At 34.2% G+C, this 27309-nt stretch overlaps 1 protein-coding gene across 2 annotated transcripts in view; it reads left to right on the top strand.

Moving 5' to 3' along the window:
• LOC118186325 (glycerol kinase 5) overlaps nucleotides 1-2739 on the top strand; it is a 122931-nt gene extending 120192 nt beyond the window's left edge. For both annotated transcript variants that reach the window (XM_085807940.1, XM_085807941.1), the window contains exon 16: nucleotides 1804-2739. In XM_085807940.1, the coding sequence (XP_085664066.1) occupies nucleotides 1804-1949 (146 nt within the window). In that variant the 3' untranslated portion in view covers nucleotides 1950-2739. The remainder of the gene's footprint in view (nucleotides 1-1803) is intronic.
• Nucleotides 2740-27309: the final 24570 nt, after the last annotated feature.

Raw genomic sequence — 27309 nt, 5'->3', positions numbered from 1 at the left:
ATGGTGGTGTTTGAGCTCTGAGCTGCCACTGATGACATCCCAAATGTTCTCTATCAGGTTGAGATCTGGCGAGTTAGGTGGTCAGGACATTAACTGGAATTCATTCTTATGCTCTTTAAACCACTCTTAATGCAGTAAGAGCCTTGTGACGTGGGGCGTTGTCATGCTGAAAGTTTCCATTTCCAGTTGGGAAGACAGATGCCATGTAAGGGTACAACTGTATCGCAGTTATGTTCACCTAATCTGTAGCTTTAATCGTCTGTTTTACCACAAATTAAGGGTCCCAGAGCCGGCCATGAGAACGTCTCCCAAAACATAATACTGCTACAACCAGCCTGTGTATGATCTGTTGTATGGGGAGGAGGGCAACTGTTCATCAGGAAGGCAGTGCACCCTGACACGATACACACTGATATACATGGTTTACAGTAAACACTGTAATACGACACTGTTGTTGGATGTCTTGTTTGTACAGTTATTATTCCCTTGATAGTTCTTTTCTGGTTATGACAATGTGATAGTATTAGAATTTTCTTCTCCCATTGAAATACTGTTACATAATGAGGTTACAAACCAAACTTTCATCAGTAAGACACCACACTACTATACAGATTAATTATGCAGTCTGATACTCTGAATGCACCTTGAAAGAAAATGAAGTCAAAAGAATGTCAGTGATGAGAATTATGAATATTAATATTGCTAACATGCCGCTCTATACTGGCACAGGCATACAACCAAAGAGTTTCCTTATACACAAGCCTTTTATACTCTTTAGGCAAAATATAAAAATATAAAGATTGGTTGCTGTCATTGGGTGAAGCAACTGGACTGAATGATCATTCTGCTAAATTTCAAATACCAGCACTCAAAGTGTCTGAAAGGAAACTTGTTTATATTTTTCTCCCCCACTCCAACAATTGTTGATTATGCTAACAATCGCAGTAGCATGTTCCGTGCTTAAAGATGTTCCACTTTTTCAAAGACAAACAGCACTTAAAATATTGTACACATCTATCTGTTTTGAAAGAGTAACTATTTCAAACAAATTTTCTACTGCCTTTATCACTGAAAGAAAGATGCTGGATTTTTTCCTTCCTTCCACAAGGAGTAGTTTGTAGATTGCACATTTTTGCCCAATCAGCATCAAATTAAATAACTTGAATGGGTGTTCTTTGTTAGTTATCTGTATTTGTAATGGAGAACCATTTTCTCCTTCTCACGGTAACCCTAAAGTGATGTGGTGATAGGCTGTTGTATATCATGTGACAAAGCAGAGAAATTTCTCTAAACGACTGTCCCACCAAAATGTTTTGCATGTTATCTTCATAAATCCTATCTAAAATGCCATACTCAAAGAAATTACATATCAGTAGCAGAGCATATTAGTTTGTTTTAGTCTTGTTAATATGATGTTTATTTCATGAGATTTATTTGTTCTACCCAAGTATATATGTATTGTTAGATTGGTTTGATCCAGTATAGTGTAAATGAGCTTCAAACACCAAATGTTAAAATGTCCCCTGCATATAAATCTAAATACAGCACAGTCTTGTAAAACAATGCAAATTTGGTAATATTTTTAAATGCAGTTTTCAGAATGGCAAAGTGATGATACCTGCATTTGTTTTCAAAAAATCATGAGTAGATGACAAGTAATTTTTATATAAATTTGCACTTTCCCAGCTTTTAAATTTATGAATAGTTCCTCAGGGTAATAAGGATGAGATAAAATACCTAGTGTAGTTTATCTTCGCTGTATTTTACCTTTATAAATAAATAAATAAATTTTTTTGTTTGTAGGTGTCTGGAAAAATCAAGATGAATTAAGCTCTTTAAAGAAAGCAAGTGATTGTTTTGTTCCTAATATTGAATCAAATAAAAACTATTATAAAGCATTTTTAAAATGGAAAGTCTCAAATGATAAGTTTAAATCAAATAAACTCTGATGTAATTAGTATATTTTAATGTAATTTTAACTGTAAGTGATCATTACACAACATTATTAGTAGGTGAAGAGGAGAAAATATGATGCTTAAGTATAACATTCCCATTTTCTCATGTATTTTTTCTTTTCAAACTGAGATGCTCATTTAATACATATTTGTGAATTATCTGATGACTGAAAGTTATTTAATTATTTGTTGTAGTTTTATTTTCCTTTCTTATTCTTGCTGAACAATTTTATTTTATAATGAGATTTTATTTTGTACCTTACCTATTATAAGTTGCAGTCAACTGAAAAGAGGTTGAAGGCCATCATGGAAAACCTGTGTGGTAGATAAAAATTTTGGTTGTCTAGAATGCAATCACAGCTGTAAAGAAAAGAAAGAATAGGACATGCATTATGGCATAAAAGTAGCTCAGTGCGCCATCCAAGCAATCACTGCATATAAGAACTGAGAAATGATCTAATTGAAGAATAAACACCCAGCTCTAATTTGGGTTTTGACAGCAGGAAAACAGTCAAATATTGTACTGTACCTTATTTTGGATAGCCCATATCGTTTCTTGGCAGCAGTGATTGCTGTATGTTATTTGCCATTTTGATCATGTGATCAATGTGTATGGATTCTATTTGCTGCATGTTCATATTCATTTTCCTAGGTCTTACACTGCTTCCCTGGAAATCAGCATTATTGCCTGTCCCATAACCTTCAGCTCATATTCTGTTGATTACAACTTATACCTTTGTACTTATGATTAGAATTTTAAGAAAATAAATTATGTTACGTTTGTTTTTAGTATTATTTATGTTATATAAAACAAATTTATTATTATTTTAGAAATCTTTTAATTTTATTGCTTTCTATCATTAATTTTAAAAAAATCAGAGTATTTATAAGAATACAGAAACATATTTGCTCAATATTTATTATTTGATTGTTTCACTAAAACAGTGAATGTTCAAATCTGTATTTACTAAAAAAAGTGTTATGACTTAAAGTCTTTCAATAAAAGCTTGTTTTGTTACTTATGTGCATACTTACATAAAAATTGTATTATTTGTAGTGTAAAGTTTTTGTGAATCTGAATTAATTTTTCCATATCTTTAGCAGTGAATGAGAATCAAAGAAATTTAACAACCCAGTTGTACAAAGTGTGGGAACAAACATTTTATATTTAAAAAGCAAAATTCAGTATTAGGTATGATAATTTTAGCAGAAGCTTTATGTATATATATATATAAAAGAATACACTCTTCTGTTTTCTTCTGACAGCAGGAATTCGGTATTAAATACGATAATTTTAGCAGAAGCTTTATGTATGTAAAAAACAAGAAAAACAAAAACTTTTTTGTTTTCTTCTGACAGCAAAGTTATTCTATGCTATTTTAGCAGAATTTGTCCTCTCAAACAAAATTTCACCGTTTAAAACGTTCATGCTGGTGTGTACCACCAGTTGCTGACACTTGAATCTTTCATCGGGTGGCATGTACCATCAATGGCTTACACTTGAAAGTTCCATCAGGTGGCACATACCACTGGTGGCTCACACATGAATTTTCCATCTGGCGGTATATACCACTAGTAGCTCACACCTAAATTTTCCATCAAATAGGTGAAAAAAAAGGGGGGTAAAACTAAACTGGGTAAAATTGCCGTATAGTTGAAAATTTGGAAATTTAATGTATATTAATTTAAAAAAAAGGTAGGAGTTACTTTATTTTATATGAATAGTTTGAGTATAACTAAACGCAATATTATGAATGTAACTAACAAAAATTAGGTACCAAAAACATTACATTTTAGTATTAAAAACTTAACTGAACATAATATTAAAAACGTAATGAACAAAAAGTTGATTGTAAAAACATAATAATTCACTGTAAACCTAACTTATTGTTTATATTTTCTATGCAATTTTTTGAAACATTTCAAAGTGCTGGCTGGCCCTTACAACTATTGCAACAAGTCTTTACCCTTTCTGCCTTCCTCGTGGCATAGTCACTAACTTTTGTTTATATATAACCTTACAACTTAATTCCTTACAACTTTTTCTTGCAGGCTCTTTATGCTGTTTGAGAAAATGTCAAACTTTATTTGAAAATATTGGTTTTTCAATATCCATTTATTCAATGCTGTGAACATTGGTAGCTGATCAGTAATTTGCTTCCTAAATTGTAAAATATTAATATGCTTCCTTTATGTATGCTGTATGTATTGTTTATCTTTGTACTATGCATTTATTAAGCATGTCTCGCATATTAATTGTATTATAATTTTTCAATACCATTTAATCATTTTCTGAAAATAACTATAGTAAGATGTCAGTTGGTCATACAAATCAACACCCTATTTTGCATTAACATAGAAAGTGGTCTTTTGTCAGTCCATCTACAAAATATGACACTGCTATAGCTCTCAAAAATCATAATCTCTCTCCATTTTTATTTTGCCTGTGACAGTAGACATTTTTTGTTTATTTTGACAATCCCACCAATATTTAATTTATTTTTTTTAAAAAAAAGCTCTTCGACCAAAAGGACACTTGTGTAACAACTATCTGTAAATAATATGCGACCCTCAAATAATAATCTATCTACAAATCGCATTACTACATCATACAACTGTGTTTTTTCAATTTGTGTTGCATTCTTTCCTGCGTAAATGTCAGTATTATAAGTGTAACCTTCAGGAAGACAACTTATCTAGTTTAACACCATGCGTATGGTGCTTGCCTGGAATTTACTGGCGAAAATCAAAACGCCTTCTCCACAGAACTATGCTTTCGTTGATAACGATGTTTCTTCCAGTCTTTAGAGTATTTTTGAAAGTATTACCAATTGCTTCTACCAATATTTCTAATTTTGTTCAGATGGTCTTCAGTTTTAGTTGTTGTGTTGTCTTAAAAATGTAAAAATTCCAATATCGATTAGAAATGATTATATTTCATGCTGTTTTTTATAGCTGTGTTCATATACGTGGCCTGATCAGTATAGTCTAATTTGTGGTAGTTCCACCATAGTTTTATGCCTTAAAATTTAAACTTTTTTCATTAATTTTATTATCTGATGGCTTGAACAATATTATAATTAAGTTATTTTTGCTGTATGTTTGACATTTTTACTAAAACATCTTTCGAAAAGTAACACATCTGATATTTAAACTATACATTAGCACTACTGTTTTCTCCAAAGAACTACGAAACCATCCACAGAAGTGCTTTATTAGGGTTTTATCAGATAGGGCAAAATAGGAAAAGGGGGCTTGAGCTTTTTAAAAGGTATGTTAGTGTTACTTGTATTTTTAACACTACAAGAAATAAAGGATCTAACACCAACATTATAATTTAATATGATTAAATTTGTCTTTTAATTTTCATATACAAGTTAGCTGTATTTATATATGTCACATAAAAAGGGATAAAATGGTGGTTGAGCTTTCTGTGGAAATACTAAACTTTCAATTTAAATGCATTTTGACCCAGAACCTCAAAAATTTCTTTGCTAAAATGAATTCACTTCTGTATGCTATATTAAAAGCACTTAAGGAGTTCTGTTATGTTGTACAAAATATAAAACGTCCGTAGGTAAATTAATTGGGAAACACTGATATAGTCAGTGACCAGTTGTTACAGAATTTTATCATTATATTTCATTTTATTTTTAATGCAAGTGGTAGTATACATTGGGAAGAGAAGTTCGTAGCACAGATACATAATATATCCCTTACAAACCATCATTTGTTAACTATACTAGTGGTATAAATTGTTAATAAGCTTGTTGCAAAAGTTTATTAAGAAACAAATAGTGTTTTTGTGTGTGTCACTTCGACATTATGCTGTTGTTATGGAGAACACAGAAAATATATAAATAAAATATATTCAAAACAGTTCGTTCATTTGCGGGCTGCCTCTACCCAAGGTTGGGTGCATTATGAATAAAGACAAAAAAATCTTAATAAGCCAACACTTCTTTATTTTCATCATAACAGTCCTTTTTCTTTTGAGATCAGTTTTCAGTTCTGTCTACAGGAAAAAATTCAAAATATTCAGCACGCATGCTGACGTCATGAACAGCAGCACTTTGCACCAGTTATTACTTCACTTCATTTCACAACATCCCCCCTTGAGACTCAGGTTGAGTCTCAAGCTCATAACAAACATTATTTAAAAGATCAAGTCTTTTCGGAGCTTCTACAAATCATCCAGAGGAGGAATATTGTTGCATTACCATTTTATCAGGTGCGATTCTCCTTTTTAACGTACATTCAGCACAAGAATTAGATTCCTCTTCATCCAGTTTCTTATCAGGAATTATGTTTCTGTCATTGGCCTGTATCTCAAGAGGAAAAATATGTTGTATTGGTCATACAACTGTTCTATGCCGGGTCTTAAGCTTAACCGTGCGAATTTTTCCATCACGTCCAGGGATCAATTCAGTAATTCTGGCTAAGGGCCAAAATAAACGTTTTTTGTTGTCGTGCCCCATCAGTACTATTTCTCCAACTACAGGTTCCCGAGATCACTTTTCATTATGCTTTTGAACCAGTTGACTAAGGTGTTCTTTTCTAAAGCGTTGTCGCAGATCATTTAACAATTTAGTTCTATACTTTAATCTCTTATTAAGACTTGACGAATTTAATTTATCAAAATCTTAAACATTGGAATTTCTCTTCTCGATAAGAAACATGGCGGGTGTCAGAGGGACAAATTCCTGCAGATCTTCAGAAACATACATTAAGGGTCTACAATTAATTATAGTTTCACAATCACAAATAATAGTATGAAGTTCTTCATATGATAACACTGATTTACCTAAAGTATGTTTCAGCAATTCTTTTACTGTACGAACCAACCTCTCCCACCAAGCTGCAGTAGGTGGAATAAATTTCCAGAGTATTTTTTCAGTTCTCATTTCCTTTAACACTTTAGCTCAATTTAGTTTTGATAAATCATTAGATGCACTCCGAAAATTTGTCCCGTTATCACTATAGATTATTCTAGGGCTTTCGCGCCTATCAACAAATTGTCGAAGCGCCAGAAGAAGCATCAGTAGAAAAAGAATTTAGAAGTTCAAGGTGAATGGCACAGTATACAGCGCACGTGAACAGCACAATCCACACCTTTCCTCGATTTTTCTAAAACAGGGGTCCAGCCAAATCAATCCCTATGATTTCTAACGGCGCTCAATCCGTAACTCGGTCTGGTGGCAGAGGTGTTGGTTCGCTTGACATAGCTTTAGTTTTAAATCTTTTACAAACGATACAGTTAAAGAGGACATTTTTAATGGCCTTTCTAGCTCTGACTAACCGAAATCCTTCTCGTAATATACATTGCATAATCTGAAGACCAATAAGACAGTTCTTATTATGTACATTTCTGATTAATAACTAGCTGAAATCACATTTTTCTGGCAACAGTATTGAATACAGAAAAGATTCATGTCTATTTAGTTTTATTAGTATTGAAAAGGGTCATCTCTATTTAGTTTTCTCGTTTTAACTCTCAGAATGCCATCATCATCAATGAGTGTTTCAATAAAATTATAAGATTTCTTATCACTCAGATATTAATTTTAAACCAAATGAATTAAAACTTTCTCAGAATTTTCAATTTCATACTGTGAAAGTTCAATGTTTCTATTCATTTCAGAACCATCTTTACAATTATTTACAAATATAAATATCCATGCAAATATTCTAATCATTTTATCATAATTGGATACACTGATTCGATGCCAAGGAGTGTGTCTTTTGATAGACCAATATTCACTACAGTCGAAAGTCGTTAATTCGGACACCCATAATCCGGAATGATCTATAATCCGGACCTCAAAGCTACAAACTTTCTGCGCATGCGTCGTGTTCACGCATGCGCACAGGCGTTTACGAGACCGCGTAAGACCCTTACGGCTGCGAATATGTTTGTGCGCATGCACGTTTAATGTGTAACGGAGTTATACGCTAAGCTAAAGTTATCTAATTCAGTTAATGTTGCAGATTGCGTTGTTCCTTAATCTTCGAATTGGATCCGGCTTATTATTTTTTGCAGACTATTAGAGCAATTTTATAAAAGTAAGCTTGAACTTTCGATTATGTCAAATAAAATTTCCGATATATATTTACTAATATGTAATTTGTATCTACAAAGCGAAAGTATGTTTTGAAATCCGAAATCTGTTTATCAATTTCATGCCGCGGATTGGAAGTTGATCTGTCAGCACTATCCTTATCTTTAGGGCAGATGTTTTTATTTTATTTGGTTTATAATTCCGTACTAAGTGTTGTATTTCATCTGGATGTACTCCGTCTTTGATATGATTTAAATCAAGTTCCTCGTCATTATAATTCGCTTCCAATAGTGAAGAAAGTGACCCAGAGGTTATTGAAAACGAAAACATTTCGATTGACAAATTAGTCGGTATTCTCAACACAGCAATTATAGGACTTGAACAGCGGAACTTTGTAACTAAGCAAGAAATTATGTCTGTTTAATAGAATTAAAGAGAAAGTATTATCACATGAAACGAAGCAACTTACATTGAAGGAAATGTTTAATAAAGTAAACAAATAAATATTAAGCTTTTTCTTTTTGTAAATTTTGATACCCTTTAGATCATAATTGTTCTTTATTTCATAAATTACAGTTTCATATTTTTAATTTTGTAATTTCTGCATGCCATCTTACCAGATTTAAACTGATGATCTATAATCCGGAAAAATCGATAATCCGGAATCGCCGAAGTCCCGACGAGTCCGGATTAACGACTTTTGACTGTACTTTTATCTTTTTCCTCTCCAATTCTACTTCTTCATACAAACAAATAATCTCACCAGTGGGCCAGTTTTCAGGGCTTTCTTACAACCACAAGGGGCCTTCCCACCATCTAGACTGAAGCATTTGCTTCAAAAAACATCTGCGCGATAACAAGTCGGCAATATTTAGTTTCCCTGGAACATATCTCTATGAATGGCCTCGCGCCAACTCTCGAATCTCTTTAACTTTATTTTCGACCAAAACGGACCGAATTACTTCAGTTCATTTCACAACAGCTGTTGTAATACGAAAGATAAGTAAAAAATGGTAGGAGGCTAAACTAGGCAACACTTTCCCAACTTTTTTTGTTTTATTGGATTTTATCCAAAATGAAAATATCAGCACCCGAAGGAATTTTCAAGTCTTATTAATGAAATTGCATTGAAGGAACGTGTAACTGAGAACTGAGAAATATTTATTTTCTTGCAAAATATGGCAGTTTTGAAACTGTAATTAATCTCCATAATATGGTAACTTTTTTAATTGTAGTTTATCTGAAATGCTATCTCGTTCACTTAAGATGTTAAAACGTTGTTATAAATGTTTACTAATTTAACTAATGCAGAATCCATTTGCACCAAAATGAACAAAATAAAGACATGCACAATGCAAATTCAACCTGTACTGAAGCTGCAGATCCGAATAATGAAGAGAACAAACGCTATTTAAAAAGTTGAAGCCGCAGGGCAGCAGTATAATTTGTAACACTCATAGACGACTTTTGTGTACATTGCCGGTAGAATTTGTTAAAAAATTAGGAAAGTAATTTTGTAAATTAAAGATCTTTGGTGAGGCTTTCAAACAAAAGTTTAGAAACCTTTCGCAGTGGCAATTCAGTAATATCCAGTTTCAGTATTTCTTGGAAAGGGAACAGATTTAAGCCTATTAATGGTAGCCATTTTTCTTAAGGCAATCACCTCTATGGGAGCTCAACATTGCTTGTAATTACAGGTGATCACTTTCGGGTAGTAATTACAGGTGATCACTTTCAATACATAATTTCTAAGAACCGGCATGTGGGGGGGGAGTAGATCTGACAAAATTAAAAATTTCTGTATCTTTTTTTGATTTATCACTTTTGAGTAAAGTGGATTGAGGAATATATTATTTTGTTGTGGTAACTGTAATCAGCAGGTTTGACTGATTATCATTCTTTAATTAGAAGAAGCTTGTATTTCCACACTGCTGTGTGTTTGCTAGTTGTAGATTAAAAAGTCACCGGGAAAAAAAGAAAAAGAACGGAAAGGCATGGGGATAAAAAGGAAATGGAAAATAAGTCACCGTTATCTTGCAGTGGAAAAACTAAGGCATGTTATAGCTTGGCGACTGTAGAAATGTTGCCAAGCTATAACAGAACATTTTTCGTATGACAACCATAACTTCGAAATAGCAGGTACTTCCTGACAGTGATTGCAAGAAGGTTACCTAGCTGCGGCCCTGCCCGATAATAGAAGTAAAAAGCGTGTCCTGTAAGCCATTGTCATCAATATACTGTAGGTTCCCCATGCACACCAGGTAGTATAAACCTTAAGCTCTGGCTAAGAGAAACACTGATTGTCATATAATTGAATAAGAGCTCATCAGAGCGTTGGTATGAGAGCAACATTAAAACAAACTGTTGTAGATGCAAATTAAAGTCATGATTTGTGATAAGAATATTACTAATTTTTTACGTAATTAAGCATCGCATAATTTTTTCACATAATTTTAATTAAAGGCAATGTATTTGCGCAGGAAACCTTTAATTTCTCAGTATGAAACTCTGAATAGAAAAGTGAATTAAAGGACAGTAAAAATTAAGAGGTTTATTTGAAAATTATGTTAAATTTTTAAAATCTAGTTAAAATGGATTCTATAACCACATCATTTGGATTTAAATGTGTAAGATACCATGAACCCTCTTTTGACAACCACTTCCTAAACTGAGCATCACCTCTATAAGCCGACTACTTCCATAGAAGACCAAAATAAATTAGAAACGGGTGTTCATTGTAGAGAGATTTGAATAAATTTTACACGAATTAATTGTAAACATTTAGTCTACAATGAACCATCTTGTAGCGACTACCTCCAGAAGTGACCAGTATTTCCAAAACTATTAACAAACACTTAGCATTAGAACATCATCTTTCTAAGATGATCACCTCCACCAAAGACTGAAATCAACTAGAAACATCAATGGACGTTTTAAAAAGGATTCAATATATTTTATTCATAATACTTACATTCATTACAAATAGGTGTAAAGCTGAAGGAATCTTTTAAGAAGCTAAGTAGTTAAATCATTGAAAACTGGCAGTTCGACCTGGGCTTGATTCTTAGCGAAGCGGCTGTCTGCATGGGCGTTTTCGTTGTTTTTCCCATGTGTAAACGTAGATACAAGCCAGTTTGTCATAGAAAGCCCTCCACAAAGACATTCACTCTCTTAGACAAATAACCTTCGTGGGCTTTGCCATAATTGAATAAATCAAACCAAACTAAGGAAATTGGCTCCTTTTGCTCTCTGGGCTAGTGTATGGATCAAATGCTAAGGTATGTATCTATGTAATCACCAAACAAATCATACATGGAGCTTTTCATATTCAGAAACTAAACCATTTCAGAAAAGAAAGTTAAATGAATTTAATAATTTATCCTGGTTATTCAGAATTTCAATCTTTAATTCATATGTACTTCCAAGATTTTTAGCATTAATAATTATGTAATAACATATAGACCAATAATAAAAAGTATGACCTAAAATTGGCGAAATGCATAGAGCTCGGAACTAATTCATCTCACCTGGTTCAAGGGTGCTAAACAAACTGTCTGCATAGGATTTCATGTCTTTTTAACTTCCTTGTTTTTTCGAAGGTTGATGTGAAAAGGAGCCATTTTCTCTCCACGAATTCATTTGTTGAATATCTGAAAATTAGTGGTTTTTAAACTTTTAACCTTAAATTAAACTGACTAGTGGTGTCGGATGAAAACTAAAAAAATATATAATCATATGAACATTCATATATCATATCGAACAATCGTATAGTGGTAGTACAAATTAAATCTTAGGTTCGCGTTGTGAGTAACATCAATAATCCAAATTCAATTAAAGTATCCCCTACTACATATTTTTACTATGAAAATATCGCATCTGTCACAAACTTTCAGCTTACAATAATTAAAACATTTAATTAATAATTAACTTTTTTCACAAATTAAGAATGTGTAACATATTTTAATTCTCCAAATAAATGGTTCTCATTAATTAGAAACTAACATTTTCTGATTCACAAACTCAGTAGTTGAAACAAATTTAAAACATTCCAAAACTGGTCATCACTTGAAATAATAAATCACTTCTCAATTTTACTAACTGTAATATTTAATTTGTATAAGTAATAATATAAACAGGTAGAAAATCATTATTAACTGTTCCATTATGGCATTTGGGAATTAAGAGAGAGAGAAAATAATCTTAAAAATTTCACTCACATATACTTCGGAATACACAACCTTGAGGGGAGTGTCCAGGTTTCCTAGTTACGGAGGAAGTCTATTTTATTGAGCCAATACTTTGATTGCAGTTTAACTAACAAGTATATCTGGAAACGGGATGAAGTCTTTTTTGTAAAACTAACTGCCAGATCAGGGAAAAGTTCGTTCTTCAGGAACATATTTCTCTGTGGAAAGTCTAGGTGTCAGGAACCACAAGAGCCAGAAAGTAATAACTACATGTCGATCCGGAACTTCCAAGTGTCAGGCATATTCACTTCGGGAATATCAAATTTTAGCGTTCGGAAGAGATCATCGGGAGATTCGGGTGAAGAGGGAAAATCTGTTCTAAATTTTCTTGGTAGATTTGCTCTATACATCTCGCACTAAAGTAGTAATAAGCTCTCAGCATCTTTGCAGCGCGCGCAAATTTCTCCAGACATCTCGAGAGGAAAACGTTCTTTGCATCTCGCACAAAAACTTTTAAACATTTCGCAGAAAAGAATGTATCCTCTAGAGTAAAGAAAAACGCAACCCAAGCCCTCTTGCTCCGGCTACCGACCGCACGGCAAAGTTGGCAGCAGGGCAAAACGCTCTTCGTTCACCTTTTTTTATCTTTCACATCGCCGCTGCTCGAAATCACTCCATATCAGACTCCAAAGGAAAAACCATAACCGGAGCCCGGGGTCAAGACCCCAGTCTTTTCTCCTTTTTCATTTAGCTCGAAAATTAGAATCAGAATGAATTCTAACAAGGTGTAAGCACCGAGGTAAACTCTCCTCTCTGCCCCCCCCCCCGAAAATTTCATTTTCTTACAAAACATCATAAAAATAAAATCACACCAATGCCAGAATTTTACTTTATCTAAACTGAGAAAATTACACTCCCCCCCCACAATGAATCAAAAACAAGAAAAATCTGACAATGGAGTCCAAAAACATCTGTACAGACAACGTGGGAAGTAAAGTGGACGCCTAACTAACAAGCGGAAACTAAGCTTTACGAGAATCCAATTACCCAAGCTTACTGAAAGAAACATTGCAAATACAACAAAGCGAAAGGAAGACTATTTTTTTGTTACGACGCCGTTAGTAAAAGAGGCTACCAGCGAAGAAAGCGACAGCAATGTGACTAACTGCTCTCACTGTTAGAAAAAGGCCATAAACCAATAAACCAGATGGCTCTTGCAACCATTTCTTGCCTTTGTTTACACCAATAGTTACATCTAAATAAGGCTTTTAACAACTTAAGAATACTCTTTTTTTTTTTTTTTCCAGATTAAAATGAGTACAAATAAAAATACTAGAATAATGATAACTGAAAACACACATTAATATAATTAAAATTTGCGACATAACACATTCCTTGAAAGGAAGACAACAATTGAGTAATTTGCCATAAATTAACTAATTATAATACAGTGTTCTGCTGTTTCAATAGAAGCAGTTAAAACTTATTCTAAAGATTTTAAAAAGATGTATATTAATGTAGAAAAAATGAAGGGAATGTGATAGGAACAAAATATCAAAATACATGAGATAAGCTTTGTAAATCCAAAGCTGTCAATCGCATTAAGCTGTAGTTATCAAATGTGATAAAAAGTCTAATAAATGATAAAACACAATTTAGTGGTAAGAAACACTTTGACGTTGAAATGCCTCCTTTAGTAGATAGCACTTGAGTTGTTTTCCCCGTAATATATGTAAATCACCTACTTGAAACTACAAGTGTCTCATCCTCTACCAATGCAGTCCTTTGTCTGACTTATATATGATTGTTGACGTATTTTTTTATGTAATGGCTAATAATAAAACATACAAAGCTTACCTGACTAAGAAAATACATAGAGATTTTTTAACGGAAATTGGCTCTCATTTCCTTTTATACAAAGTACAGGTGAAAAATAAGTTATGCAAATTTATTTTTTCAAAGTTCTTTTTGTGCTTTCACGTTTTATTAATTTCATCTGATACCTCATTCCTACTGAGCTCCTGAATGACTGCATAAGTGGAAGTTTCAGTGGTTGAATTTTAATGACTGTTATTCTTTTGCTACTTTGAAAGAGAAAGTAAAAGTTAATTAATGACTTAAAATATAATTTTAATCATTAATTTTTGGAAATTAATTATTTTAAACTAAAGACTGTACCATGATTCCTTCGCCTATGACTAAAAAGTAAAAGCAGTCTTTAATTAATGAGGAACACAAGTAGAAGTATAGGCTTCGTTTAATTTTAATCTGGGACAACTATCCTCGGCGCCGGAAGATTTTGATCTTGTGTATCGGTGGTCGCCTTGGAGGTCATAACAATCAATGGCTCTTTTTTTTTTTATTTTATTTTATTTTTTTTATTTATTTATTTTTTTTTTTTATGTGGAAGTAATACGTATCAAAGTTTGTTCCTGTGAGAGGTTTCACTGCAAATGCTTTATTTTGTTCAGAATCAGGATGATGTCTGAATTTACAACATAACTAGTGCCGGCTCTAGGCTTTTGCTGCCCTGTACAATCTCTACCATTTCTAAATTCTACCGTCCATTGCCTCCTAAATTTGGAGGAAAAAAAAAAAAAAACAATTGCCGCCTTTAAAAGCTTTGCCGCCCAGTTAGACTGCACCTGCTCTGGTCCCGGCCCTAAACATAACATATCCTAAAGAAGTAAAATTTTATTTGTAATATTCTTTAATTTAATCCACTTTCTGTGCATCGCAGAAGTAATCATGTATTAATACTTTTCATAAATATGAGCAAAATAAGTCATTACAACCAAGAAAAATTGTCTTTCGCAGTTGACATCTAATTTTGCAGGCACTTTAAAATTTTATTTTTTGTTTTCGTGAAGTAATATAATAATTACACAACAAATGATTGTAATTTCAGCAGACAAAGTGCTCCTATATCACAGATTTTCCTTTTCCGCTCTGTAGTTTTAGACCTCTGAAATACTTTTTCTATTATCTCTGCATTATAAACTGTTCATTCTCAACCAAAGGTACTAAATTAGCTTTGGTTAGTAGGTGTTAGCTTATTCAAATAGTTGGAATCTTTTTTTTTTTTCGCCTCTTAGCTTTTTGAGGGAAAAAAATCCTGAAGTTTCATGAATTCTTAGAGATGTAAGACATTTTCCTTGCAACCCATCCAACCATCCAGCAGATTGGATTAGGTTTTACCATTTTTTGGGTTAATTCAAACATATACCATGCTATTAATGATGTTCTGCTGAAGTCTAGAGCATTTAGCATTCGATTGTTTTTATAGTTATAAGAATCAGTTTTGAAATTCAGGGAATAGCTTTGAAGACCGTCGGCCATTAGAAACTAAGTGGTAAAAATTGTTGAACATGGGTAGCTCGATTGGCTTTCAAATCCTAACTGCATGGGAATTTTCATGGCTTTTCCTATGCGTAACATGAATACGAGTCGTTTTCTATTAGATCCGTGAAATATGTTTGTGTAGCACCTCCACACTGTAAACTATCCTCCATTGAAGGCATCTACGGGTATATTCCCTTAGGGACATAGCCTTAAGGTGTTTCGCCATAACCTAAATAATCTGATTTATGCAAGTCTTCTTTCATTCTGAATCCTATGATACTTTGATCAGTGTTTTAATTTATAAGAAAATGTGTTAACTGCTTTAAATTAACCATTTCTACAACTTCTCTATTAAACTTTCTTTTTAAAATTTTTGACATGGTTTTAGAAGCCTAAATATGTCTGATTGCTTTCGCCTGAAACCGTTGGTGGTGACCTTAGAGAAGTCTTATTGTATTTGTGTTATTTAATAACTTCACTTTATTTAACATTCATGCTTTATAAATTATAATGTTGATTTTTCAAGTTCTTGTAGTAAAAGACTGATGTATTCTTTCAATATAAATTAAGTTCAAAGATAATCCGTGATTGAACTCATCGGCAAAATGACATGAATTCTACCAATTAATGTAATACATGAAAAACCGCCAAGTAAAAATCTAAGATTCTAAGACATTCTGAATGTATAAAGGAAATTAAGAAAGCAGATTTGCAAAGATTAATCTCCCTTGTTTGGAGCTTCATAACAGAACTTGTCAAGGGAATTTACTATGTTAACTGTTTCTTTTCTCTTCAATATAAATTAGTATAACAATAGTGTTTTACATTCCATTCCAGCTTATTGTGTTCGTATGAAAGCCTTAAATCAATTGTTATTTTTTACGTATGTTATTGCAAAAATAAAAAATCCTTAATTATAAAAATGATGAATATTCAGATTGTGAATACGCTAGTTATCTAATGACAGATTTAAACATTGTGCATTTACAATGAGGAGCTTTTAATTCTGGAGCTTTTTACGGATCAAGGTTGGGTAAAACTAGTTGAACACATGTAGTAGTCTGAGTTTCGTATGTAAAATCATTCACGCACTGATTTGTTGTGCGCTATTGTGGCAGTTTCCGTAAGTAACCAAACTGTACATTAATATCATTTTTTTTTTAATTTGTGAAAATAAACCAAAAGAATGGAAAAACCTTCTTTCTTACGATATAATTCTTTTCTGCTCTTCTTTTATAATAATTATTTTTCAGTTTTGCTCAGGTATCAAACCTTTTACTTCTAAATAATCTATAAATTATTTACAGTCGCCCCAATTTTCCAGAGTTTTTGACGTCAGTTGTTAGAAGTGTTTGGTATAATTAATCATGCACATGGACTTGCAAATTCTAAGAATTGTTGCATACACTACTGTTGAAGATTTGTCTTCAACAGTAGTGTATTGGCAAACAGAAAATTTTAAAGACTCAATAAATTCAACTCAGTTTTAAAAAGGCACTGAACTTATTTAACATTTTAGAGCTGCTGACGATTAAGGACGTAGTTTTGACCAAAGGATAAATAAAATTCATCAGTTTGGACGGATCTTTAATTTTAGTGTTAATTTATTTTTCAGCGTATAAAAGTAAGCTGACAGCTGAGCGATTAAAAAAATTGGTCTTATATGAAGTGCTGAGCTACAGAGTAATAATGTTTACATGCTAACCCCCCTACATTATCTGTAGAGGAATTTGTCATACATTTTAATCTGTTCTAAACGAATATTTGGACAAATGAAATTTAGAACCACAAGACTAATACACTCACGTTTGTGAAAATTGCAACACCAAGAAGGAATCGTCATAATTGAATGCAATTTAATACACAGTTGAGTGGTAGTGGTACAAATAAATGATTAAATGTTCAAAGCAAACAAACAAGAACAAGAGATCAGAATCAGTATTTTGTGTGGCCACCACGCGCCGCAATAAGTGCTGCTACACGACGTGGCATGGAGTCAAACAAAGTTTGAATGTCTGACTGAGGAAGAGCATTCCATATCGTTTGTACGCGTACCCAAAGTTCGTCTGCAGACGCAACAGGACGAGGATCACGAGCAAGACGCCGACCAATGACATCCCACACATGTTCAATTGGCGACATATCCGGGGAACACGCAGGCCAAGGAAGAAGCTGTACCTGCTGCGCTGCAAAGAAGGATTTAACAATCCGAGCAGTATGAGGGCGGGCATTGTCCTGTTGAAATACAGCGCCTGGCAAGCTTTGAAGGAAGGGAACAGCTTCGGAATAATTATTAGCTACGGATATACCGGTTGCTGTTCAGATTGCCCACAATTCGTAGCAATTGAGATCGTCTATGATATGCTATGGCGCCCCAGACCATAACTCCGGGTGTTCGTCCATTGTGGCGTTCGATAATGCACTCCGGAAGGTGCCGTTCACCGGCATAGCGTCCGACACGAATGCGGCCATCATGGTACCACAAATTAAAGCGGGATTCGTCAGAAAACACGACATGCTGCCAATCAGCACGCCAGTCTCTATGCTGATTGGCCCATTGTAGCCGCAGGCGGCGATGGTCGTGCGTTAGGGGGATCCTGTATAAAGGAGTCCGTGCGCGCAGTCCACACTGCAGCAGACGTCTACGAATTGATGAAGCACACAATGAAACACCTGTAGCTATTGACCACAGTGCTGCCAATTGTCTAGAGGAAGCTGTACGGTCCGTCCGCGCCATGCGGACCAGGTGTCTATCATCGCGAGCTGACGTCACATTTCGGGGTCCACTCCCGGATTTCCGAGTTGTCCGACACTCGTCCGTCCACTGCTTCCAAACGCGCATCACTGTGCTGCTGTTACGCTGCACACGAGAGGCTACTGCACGATACGACAATCCAGCTTCACGAAGGCCGATGATTCTCCCTCGTTCAAACTCTGTAAGTTGTTCAAATCTCGCTCTCTTTCGTCGACGAGGCATAAGTACAGATTGAGTTAACGTTTACCACTAGCAGATAACCACCGATAACCATACACGCCTCGCTACAGCCGTCTATTTATTCGGATCCATCAGCCGTTCAGAGGGCGCTGCTCAGCATACGCATGCGCTACGGATTTGCAACTCTAATCATTTGCATATCATGCGCTACTTTGCATTTCCTGAAAATTTCAGCTCACTCGCGTAAGTCCTTCATGGTGTTGCAATTTTCACAAACGTGAGTGTATTATTATTAAGATATTGCTTAAAACTCTTACAATTATTATAACACGAGATATTCAGCTCCTCAATATCAACCATTAGGAACTTTCCCCGTGTATTACCTAAATAATAGTCATTGAGTGCTAAAGAAAGGAGAGATTCCTTCTCTCTGGGCTCCACTTTTAATATGTATCAAACAACAACAACAATAATAATTTAAAATTTTCTAAGTGAATAGATTTGAAAGGATTAAAAAGCGGTTGTTTAAAACTTTAATTAGAAAAGTTAAAAGTTAAGAAATTTAGGACGACGAAAATTGAATGCAAGCAACAAGAATTTAAATTCTCAATTGGCTCCAAATGTTACTTTCTGTTTAGGTATGGGAAAGGCATATAACATACTGCTAACTATAAGTCTGTAATAAACTATAATAAAAGCAAAATGATTATCAGCGCAGGAGAGTGAAGCGGAAAAATTACTTGCTCTTCCCGTCGGGGCAACTAGGAAAATCATTGAGGGCAGTTTCTTAAAATTTTAAGAAAAGTATTGTCTACTTTGCACAACCACATAACACAGAAGACGAGAAGAGGGACTGCAGGAGTAAGATACGCTTTCATATGGAAGCTTGGATTACAGAACAGATTTTTATGATAAAACTAAGGGAAAGTTAAAAAGAAAAAGAAAGCTCTTTTGAAATAAAAGAAATTTTCAAAGGCAATTAAATGATTTCGTGGTTAACATGTACGAGTTAAATCTGATTTTAAAAAAATCTCGTGACTACAATTTGATTCCCTAAACCTCAAAGACGTTTAAGTGGATTGTTACTCTTAGAGTTCAAAAATGTTCTGCTGTATCTATTAATAATTCTTCTAATCCATGACTAGCTGGTATCTACTGTACTTTCCTCGCATTTTTTCTTAGGTTACTTTGTAAGGATCCTAAGTTTTACTAACGTTTATTTTATTTTAAAACTGTACTATCACTTCTTATTTTCTACTTCCGGCCAGAATTAAATGCTTTAACTTGTTTATGCAAATTGTCTTGCTAACGTCTAAGTACTTAAGTTGTGGCTTTTTGCCAAGCGGGAGAGAGGAGTTTTAGGAATCAAGCCGCTTGCCACTGTAGTTTTACGAGTTTTCACTCAGTTGCTGGTTGTCTTTAAGGCCAGAGGTTTAGCCCTCTTGATATTTGCAGACGTGTCGTAGTTTCAGCAGCTCGGCGTACTACATACGTACCTTTTTAAAATAAAGGCCAGTCTTAGTGCTAGGCGTTTGTATACTAATTCAAAGTTAGAGTTTTAGTTAGTAGTTTTTATATTCTTACGTTCAGACCACAAGTGGTTGGTCTCCGTATTCCGAAGTTCGGAAGTGCCTGTAAAAGATTGAAAATAAAGGGTTTCGTATACCCTTCCTGCTTGTGTTGTCTACTTCACACCTTCTTGAACATAGCTTGAATAAGCTCCCTGTTCCTATTCAGGATCATTCATGTTTCCAAAGCAAATCAAGAGAAACACAAGCCCTGACAACTTGAATTATGCCAAAGCTCATGAATGTTATCTGGTTAAGAGAAGAAACCTTTTCATGCAGGACTTTTTAAAGGAAAAGTGGCTCGTATTTACATTACACATGAGGAAATCCGCAAAAATTCTTTTGCAAGTAGCTCGTTCGCTAGGATTTGAGCCCGGGTCGAACCATCTTGCCGCTGGACTGCTGATTTCTGTATTTCTGTTTAAGAATTTAGAACACAAATGACATTGATTTTCTTATGGTACCGTTTCTTATAAAATTACTAGAATTATTAGTGAAAAGACGTGGAAGTATTTTGTTTGAATTTGAACTCAATTTAATTCCCTTCATGTAACATATAAACATAAAATTTAGGCAATAGTACAGTAAATTTTTGAATTTATCACCGCTTGAGAATTGAAAAAAAAAAAAAGTTAGCAGAAGTGAAAATTCGAGATGACCAATTAAAAAAAATTATCGTTTATATAATCTTCGGAGAAGGGAAAAAATTTCTAAATTCAGTTTCATTGGATATATTTTGCATAAAATGAAATAACGGTTTCGAATACACATTAATAATTATTCGAATGAATATCAAACTTTACAGCAGACTACATAAACTTTATTTGCAGCTTAATGTAAACTTTCCCCTCTAAAATTTATATAATGAAAAAGGTAAACGTATATAATATTAAATACTTCTTTACTTGTATAATTAAAATAAAATCAAATCTAAAATTTATGCATATTTAGCATTACTACTTCATTGTGCATACTAACATTTAAAAGAATTACTTGACTAAGTCACTCCTGAACGATTGTTTAGAAGTACAATAATAATTATTCGAATGAATGTAAAACTTTACTGCAGATTATATAAATCTTATTTGCAGCTTAATGTAAACTTCCCCCCCCCCTTAAGATTTACATAAAAAAAAGGTAAACTTATATAATGTCAAATACTTCTTTACTTATATAATCAAAGTAAAAATCAAGTCTAAAATTTATGCATATTCAGCATTACTACTCCGTTATGCATATTAACATTTAAAAAAATTACCCGACTAAGTCACTCGTGAATGATTGTTTTGAATCCTGTGATTTGTTTCATCAAATGCGGCGCATTTGCAAAGTATTAAATCGTATACTTGCTTGCAAAATCTTATGGACTTCGTGATTTCTTGGAAAATCGAAATTGGAACTTATACGTAAAACTGCTAAATATTATATACATAAGCTAAATCATATATGCTAAATATATATATATATATATATATATTTATATAAATTAATTTCACTATAATTATGATAAGAGCCTGAAATTTTCAAATATACACACTTTTCAAAACATACGCATAAATGCCTCGGGACTAGACTAGCTAATGCAATTGGCAAAATGGCACTGATGTACTTATTCTTTGCTGGATTGTAAAAGAGTACAGTATCTGCGAAACGAAATAAAAAGGAAGAGCATAATACTATGTGAGAAATAGGAATAAATTACGATATAAAAGAATAATATTAAATAATACTTAAAATTATTTTACGAATCATTCTAAGGGGTGAAAATATTATTTTAAAATGAGAAACATGAAGTCAAAAGGAGATGGATTAGAAAATCAGAAAACGGCGAAGACAAAATTTCCATGTCACGTTTATGTTTCTCTGTTGATTAATGGAACAGCTGGCCAGTTATTTTTGCAGGAGAGTTTTCTGAGCACCTAGGATAACATGATAAATTTAAAAAAAAAAAATAAAATAAAATAAAAAAATAAATAAAGGCAAGCTTTATATTATACAATTTAAAAGAGGTAATAAAACATATTTCGCTGTTTCCGCTAAAAGCAACTTAAAACAGGGATTACTTTTCATTGCCATGGCAGATCTTTGAATCCGAATTTTTATTTTAGAAACTGATTTAAGAAGCAGCTCACGATTAACGATTCTAAATACTGTCTTCATTTGTATGTTCTTGTTGTTGAATGCATAAAGAATTGGGGAAAATATAACCGTTTTTCTCATTTTATGTAAAGCTATATAATTAGTGTACACATGCAGTGAAAAATAGTTCTGACTCGTAAACCGCTAAATATTGGGGGGGGGGGCGAAAGACAGCAGAAGGTAAATAAGAATACAATAGAAAACTGATATTTTTCACGTAGACAAAGCAGATATAAAAAAATAAAACACATGATGTACGCTTAAAAGTTTAAAAAGCCTACGTCTTAAACTAAAGAATCTAAAAAATTATTAATAGAAAATTTTATATTGGTAATGCTTTAATGCTTTGATGGATTATAAGGAATTTTCTCCCTCCTGTCTGCATGCCTTCGTGGTGTAACGGTAGTCCCAACGAAGGCATTGCACATTTGTCACATCGCCTGCTTCAAAATAGCCTAATGACTGTGCAGTGGCGCCTCAATTAAAAGGTGGTAGATAATAATTCGTCACCACCAGAATTTGGTGATTGAGTTCCCTAATCCCCAGTCGCCCTTTAAAAAGGGGCTTATAAGATATGATATGAGGGGCGCAGCCCGACCCTCCTGGCAGACTTTACGTCGCCCTATAGCTTTTTTGCGGGCTACGTCAGAGCAAGCTAGGAACAACACCTTCAACAAACAGACGTAAAGAACATAACTTGATAGGCGCCCAATGGCCAGTCTTAAAGCATAATTATAGACAATTTCAAATTTCAATTTTTTTTGTTACGTTCAAAGGTAGATATGAAGAGAGAACTACCATATTCTATTCTTCCTCTTATGGTAGCATTTGCTATGTTAACAAGACCCACTTTTCTTGCACCCCACTTAGGGCTGGAGATGAATTTAAATGCATTCAGAATTCTTTTCAATTTCCTAACAATTTTATTTACATGGACATTCCAACTCAGTTTACTGTCAAACCATATTCCTAATATTTTAACATGATCTTCCATAGGAATGCTAACACCATCAAGCTTCAGAAGATTCTCTTTGCTGCTCTTTGTCCCACCAAAAATAATCGCTTTACTTTTTCCTGGAGAAATGTATAAGTTCCACTCATTATCCCACGTATGCACTTTAAACAGCGCTCGGTTCAAACTGCTAACTACCTTACGGTACGAGACATCTGCACTATAGAGAAAGATGTCGTTCGCATACACGCAACAATCGACATCAGTCTGTGAAATCTCATAGATGTCATGTATGAAAATAGTGAAGAGAATCGGGGGCAAAATACAGCTTTGGGGGACCCCGCTGGTTAGCTCGTAGCTTCTTGAAAGTCCCCCTCTCCACTTTACTCTGTTCTCTGGCTTAAGAAGTTTGCAATCCATAGGGTGCTATTCCCTTTGACCCCGAATTGCATGATTTTGGAGAGCAGGCCATCATGCCATACTGAATTAGTTGCAGCTTTGAAATCAAGGGTCACCAGCTGAACAACTTTTATTTCCTTCCTGTGATGCAGAATGCTGCTAAACAATTTGCTGAGCAAACCGAAACAGCTCCTATTCAGAATAAAGCCATAATGCATTCCTGAAAGCCTTTGCTTATTCCTCAGAAGTAGTCTATTTAGAATCATCCTTTCCACCACCTTGGCTAGAATTTGCGTTAAAGAGATCGGCCTGCAATTTGATACCATCGCGCTGTTACCTCCAGGTTTTATAAAAGGAATGTCAATAGCTTCTTTCCAATTCTTAGGAATCAGTCCCGAGGTCCATGAATTGTTGCAGGCTTCAAGGAGCACACGTTTTCAGTCATCAGCTAATAATGCAATAGCAGATCTTGTGAGGTTATCTTGCCCCGGTGCAGAGTTACTAAGACTCCTGATGGCTTTATCGGGTTCTGAACCTGAGAAGGGAGTATTAATACGGCAACCCTCTTCTCTACTAAAGTCCAGCGGAATGAATTTACGAATAGTGGATCTGGAATAATGCTTAGCGAACATTTCGCTCTGCCCTTCTGCAGACCAGGCGTGGCCGTCCTGGTGCTTTAAGATGTTATTCGAAACCCGGATCTCTCTATTATTATTTTGAATGTTTTTTTACTATCCTAAATAAATTAAATGTGGTGACCTGCTATAGTGACAAGTACTCTTTCTTGTTGCTATCAGAACTTTTAACGATAAATCTTCTTAAATTTAACACTTCAATATCATTATTTTGGTTCGGCTTGTTAGTCAACTCCGAAAGCTTAACATTTACTGGAATGGCCGATAGAAGAAATTTACTTGTTAGTTCTGTCATAGCAAGCAACGGGCAGGCCTTAATATTAAGCAATTCAGTTATATTTAATATTTGTCAAGCACATTCGGCCATTGAAGTGCTTATTAAGAGTCTTCCAGCTCATATAAACTTTATAAAGTCTATATGTTTTACTAAGGACACTTTACTAGACATTTCATCATTCAATATTTTTGGATTATTTACTTTAAAATTTTTCTCTATAACAAAAACTACATAATTTCTTACGCCTCTCTCATGACAAACTTTTAAAAGATGTTCTAATGAAATGGGTGGTTTGTACTGAAATTCAGGGCTTGGCCGGTTCTCAGTATTCCATAAAAAACCGAAACAATTTCTTCTACCAACTTACTTCCCTATAGAAACTAATTCAGGAACACAAAATAAACCATTGATAACCTTTCTTAAAAACACAAAACTAGTCACCACTTCACAAGGAAAAAACGGCACTTCACTAAAGTAAACAAACGCGAGAGAAAAGATTCACTTCATAGCTTCGCGTCCGCCTTCCGACTCCATCCAAGCTCTGTGATACTTTGATACACAAGTAATTATATAGGGGTTCTACTGCTTTTGCAGTACTTCCCTGTAAAAATGAGATAAGTCGACAATGAGCATGGTGATGATGGATTCTGAATGAGACCCATAGAGGGACCTAGGAGAAGGTAGAAGAAAAAGTCCCTTCAAAACTGGCAAGGGAATAGTGGAACTTTTAAAATCCGGAGGCCGATCGAGCAGGTGGCGCCATCTATTGACAAAATAAGGAGCTTGGTAACTAGGAGAGAATTTCAGGCAAGGCTAATGTTGATGTCATCTGAGTCTCGTCGACGAATCAGGAGCAGGATTATGGAGCGAATATTTCGGACCTGGGAGAGGTGTATTCAAGCTCTGTAATGCAATTAGACTACTTTTATGCGCGATGCGCCATCTAGGGAAAACCACCGCAATCGGAAGAAACTTAAGCATTCCCTACCCCCCACGATGAATTACATTCACCTCAGTACAATCTTCAGTTCTTACAGTTAAATGAAAAATATAGAAATGGAATAACATACAGAAATCTTCAAAAAATACAAAATTACATATTACACTTACCAGTCTTTATGTAAAACAGCTTATAGTTTACGGTATTCAACAATTAACTATAAGAGTTAAGCTAAAACAAACAGATAAAAATACAGTAAGTAACACAAAAACAAATACAGTAAGTAATACAAAAATAATAAAGCATGTTCAACATAAATCTGGCACTTAAAGGTAAATGTTATTCATTGATTGGCAAACGACCAATTTGATAATAGGACGTTTAAGTTCCCCGTGCACAGTTTTTAATCTTACGACTCGAATATTATTGTATATTCCAGAAAACACGTCTATCATTCGTCCGAGTTTCCAACGTAGCGGAGGTATATTACCTTCTTTAATAAGAACTAAGTAACGAATAAGTAAAAACGGTACTTTTCTGTTTTGCCGGCGCAAGCGATAAAGTCGCCAATAATGGTACAACTGATGCCTAACGGAATATCCTCGCTGGTAACATTTCACGCATCATTTTCAAAACAAATCACAGCCATTTTTTATCAGATTGATTATTTCTTTCAATACTGGTATACAATTACATAGACTTTTTACCAGATAGTTCAGTTTTATGCCCTAAGGCCATTCGCGGTAATTAAGTCAATTAGGATGCAATCACACCGCTCACCCGAAGGCGAAAATATAGAAAAGTCAAGGGTTAAATTCATCAATTCTAATGAGAATGCACTACGGTTTTACATATTTTCTGAGTAAGCTATTCGTATAAATTGAAATAATTCTTGCATTCCAAATTAAGATTTAACTTGAAATTAATGTAGAAAATTACTAAGAGCATTATATTTTTGTAGAGTAACTTACGCGATATGAGGTCTCTTGGGGTCACGTGATATGAACCGGCGAATCGGGATGTTAAACCATGAAAGCATGGTAAATTCTTATATTAATGTCTTTTTTACAAATTTGTTGTCTTTATTTATTGGCTTTTTACAAAATTTTAAACGCTAATAAAATGTTTATACCTTCAAAATAAAATTTTATTAGAACTGACTTTTTTTATGTTGTCGCCAATAAAGTCTGCTTGGCGAGATTTGCGCCGGCTAAACGGAAAAGCACCGTAAAAAGTAATGGCACGAATGCTTCTGCTAAGCCGTCTCCAATTGTTGCGTTGCTGTAATTGGCACCGATCCTTGTTATATCTCTGCATTGGAGTAACTCGTATTTCGGTTAAATCTTGTTCTGGAATAGCTTGTTTTATGTTATTTTCCTCTTGTGTTTAAATGTAACAAATCCGATGTATAACTTCATTGTTACATAACAGAAAAAGCATACAGTCAATTCCAGTTTTTCATACTCTAGCTGGTTAGTGTATTGGGGCAATACCTATTCGATTCTGTAGTGAAGTCTCTGGTGCCCCATGCACTTTTACCTGTCTACCAGTCTGAAATAGCTCTTAAAGGAGTCTCTGTAGTAAAGCGTCTAGTAGTCAGAGTTGTAAGGTCACTAGGATATTCAATGAATTCTTTCAGCTGAACATTTATAATAATAAATTCTGAAGCCTTCCTTAATTCACTGGCGGTAAGCACACCAGATTTCCTTTCACGAGCCGACTTACAGTTGTTCACTTAACGGCATTATTCCAAGAGTCTTGTTTACATTATTGTACAGTTCAAGATTTAATAACGGTTCTGTAGATTCCACACATGTTTTCAAAGCAACACATTTTAGTTTTTTATTAATGTTTTGCAAGTGGACTTCGATATTCATTTTGGTTATGTGACGTGGTACATCTACCTCTGAAAGCCAGGGTG

This window comes from Stegodyphus dumicola, chromosome X1, assembly GCF_044657685.1.
Source record: "Stegodyphus dumicola isolate Sdum_Otavi_A_Nest chromosome X1, ASM4465768v1".
In the NCBI taxonomy this organism is placed as follows: domain Eukaryota; kingdom Metazoa; phylum Arthropoda; class Arachnida; order Araneae; family Eresidae; genus Stegodyphus; species Stegodyphus dumicola.
Note: the sequence above shows the minus strand (reverse complement) of the source record. Positions and strands in the feature narration are given on the sequence as shown.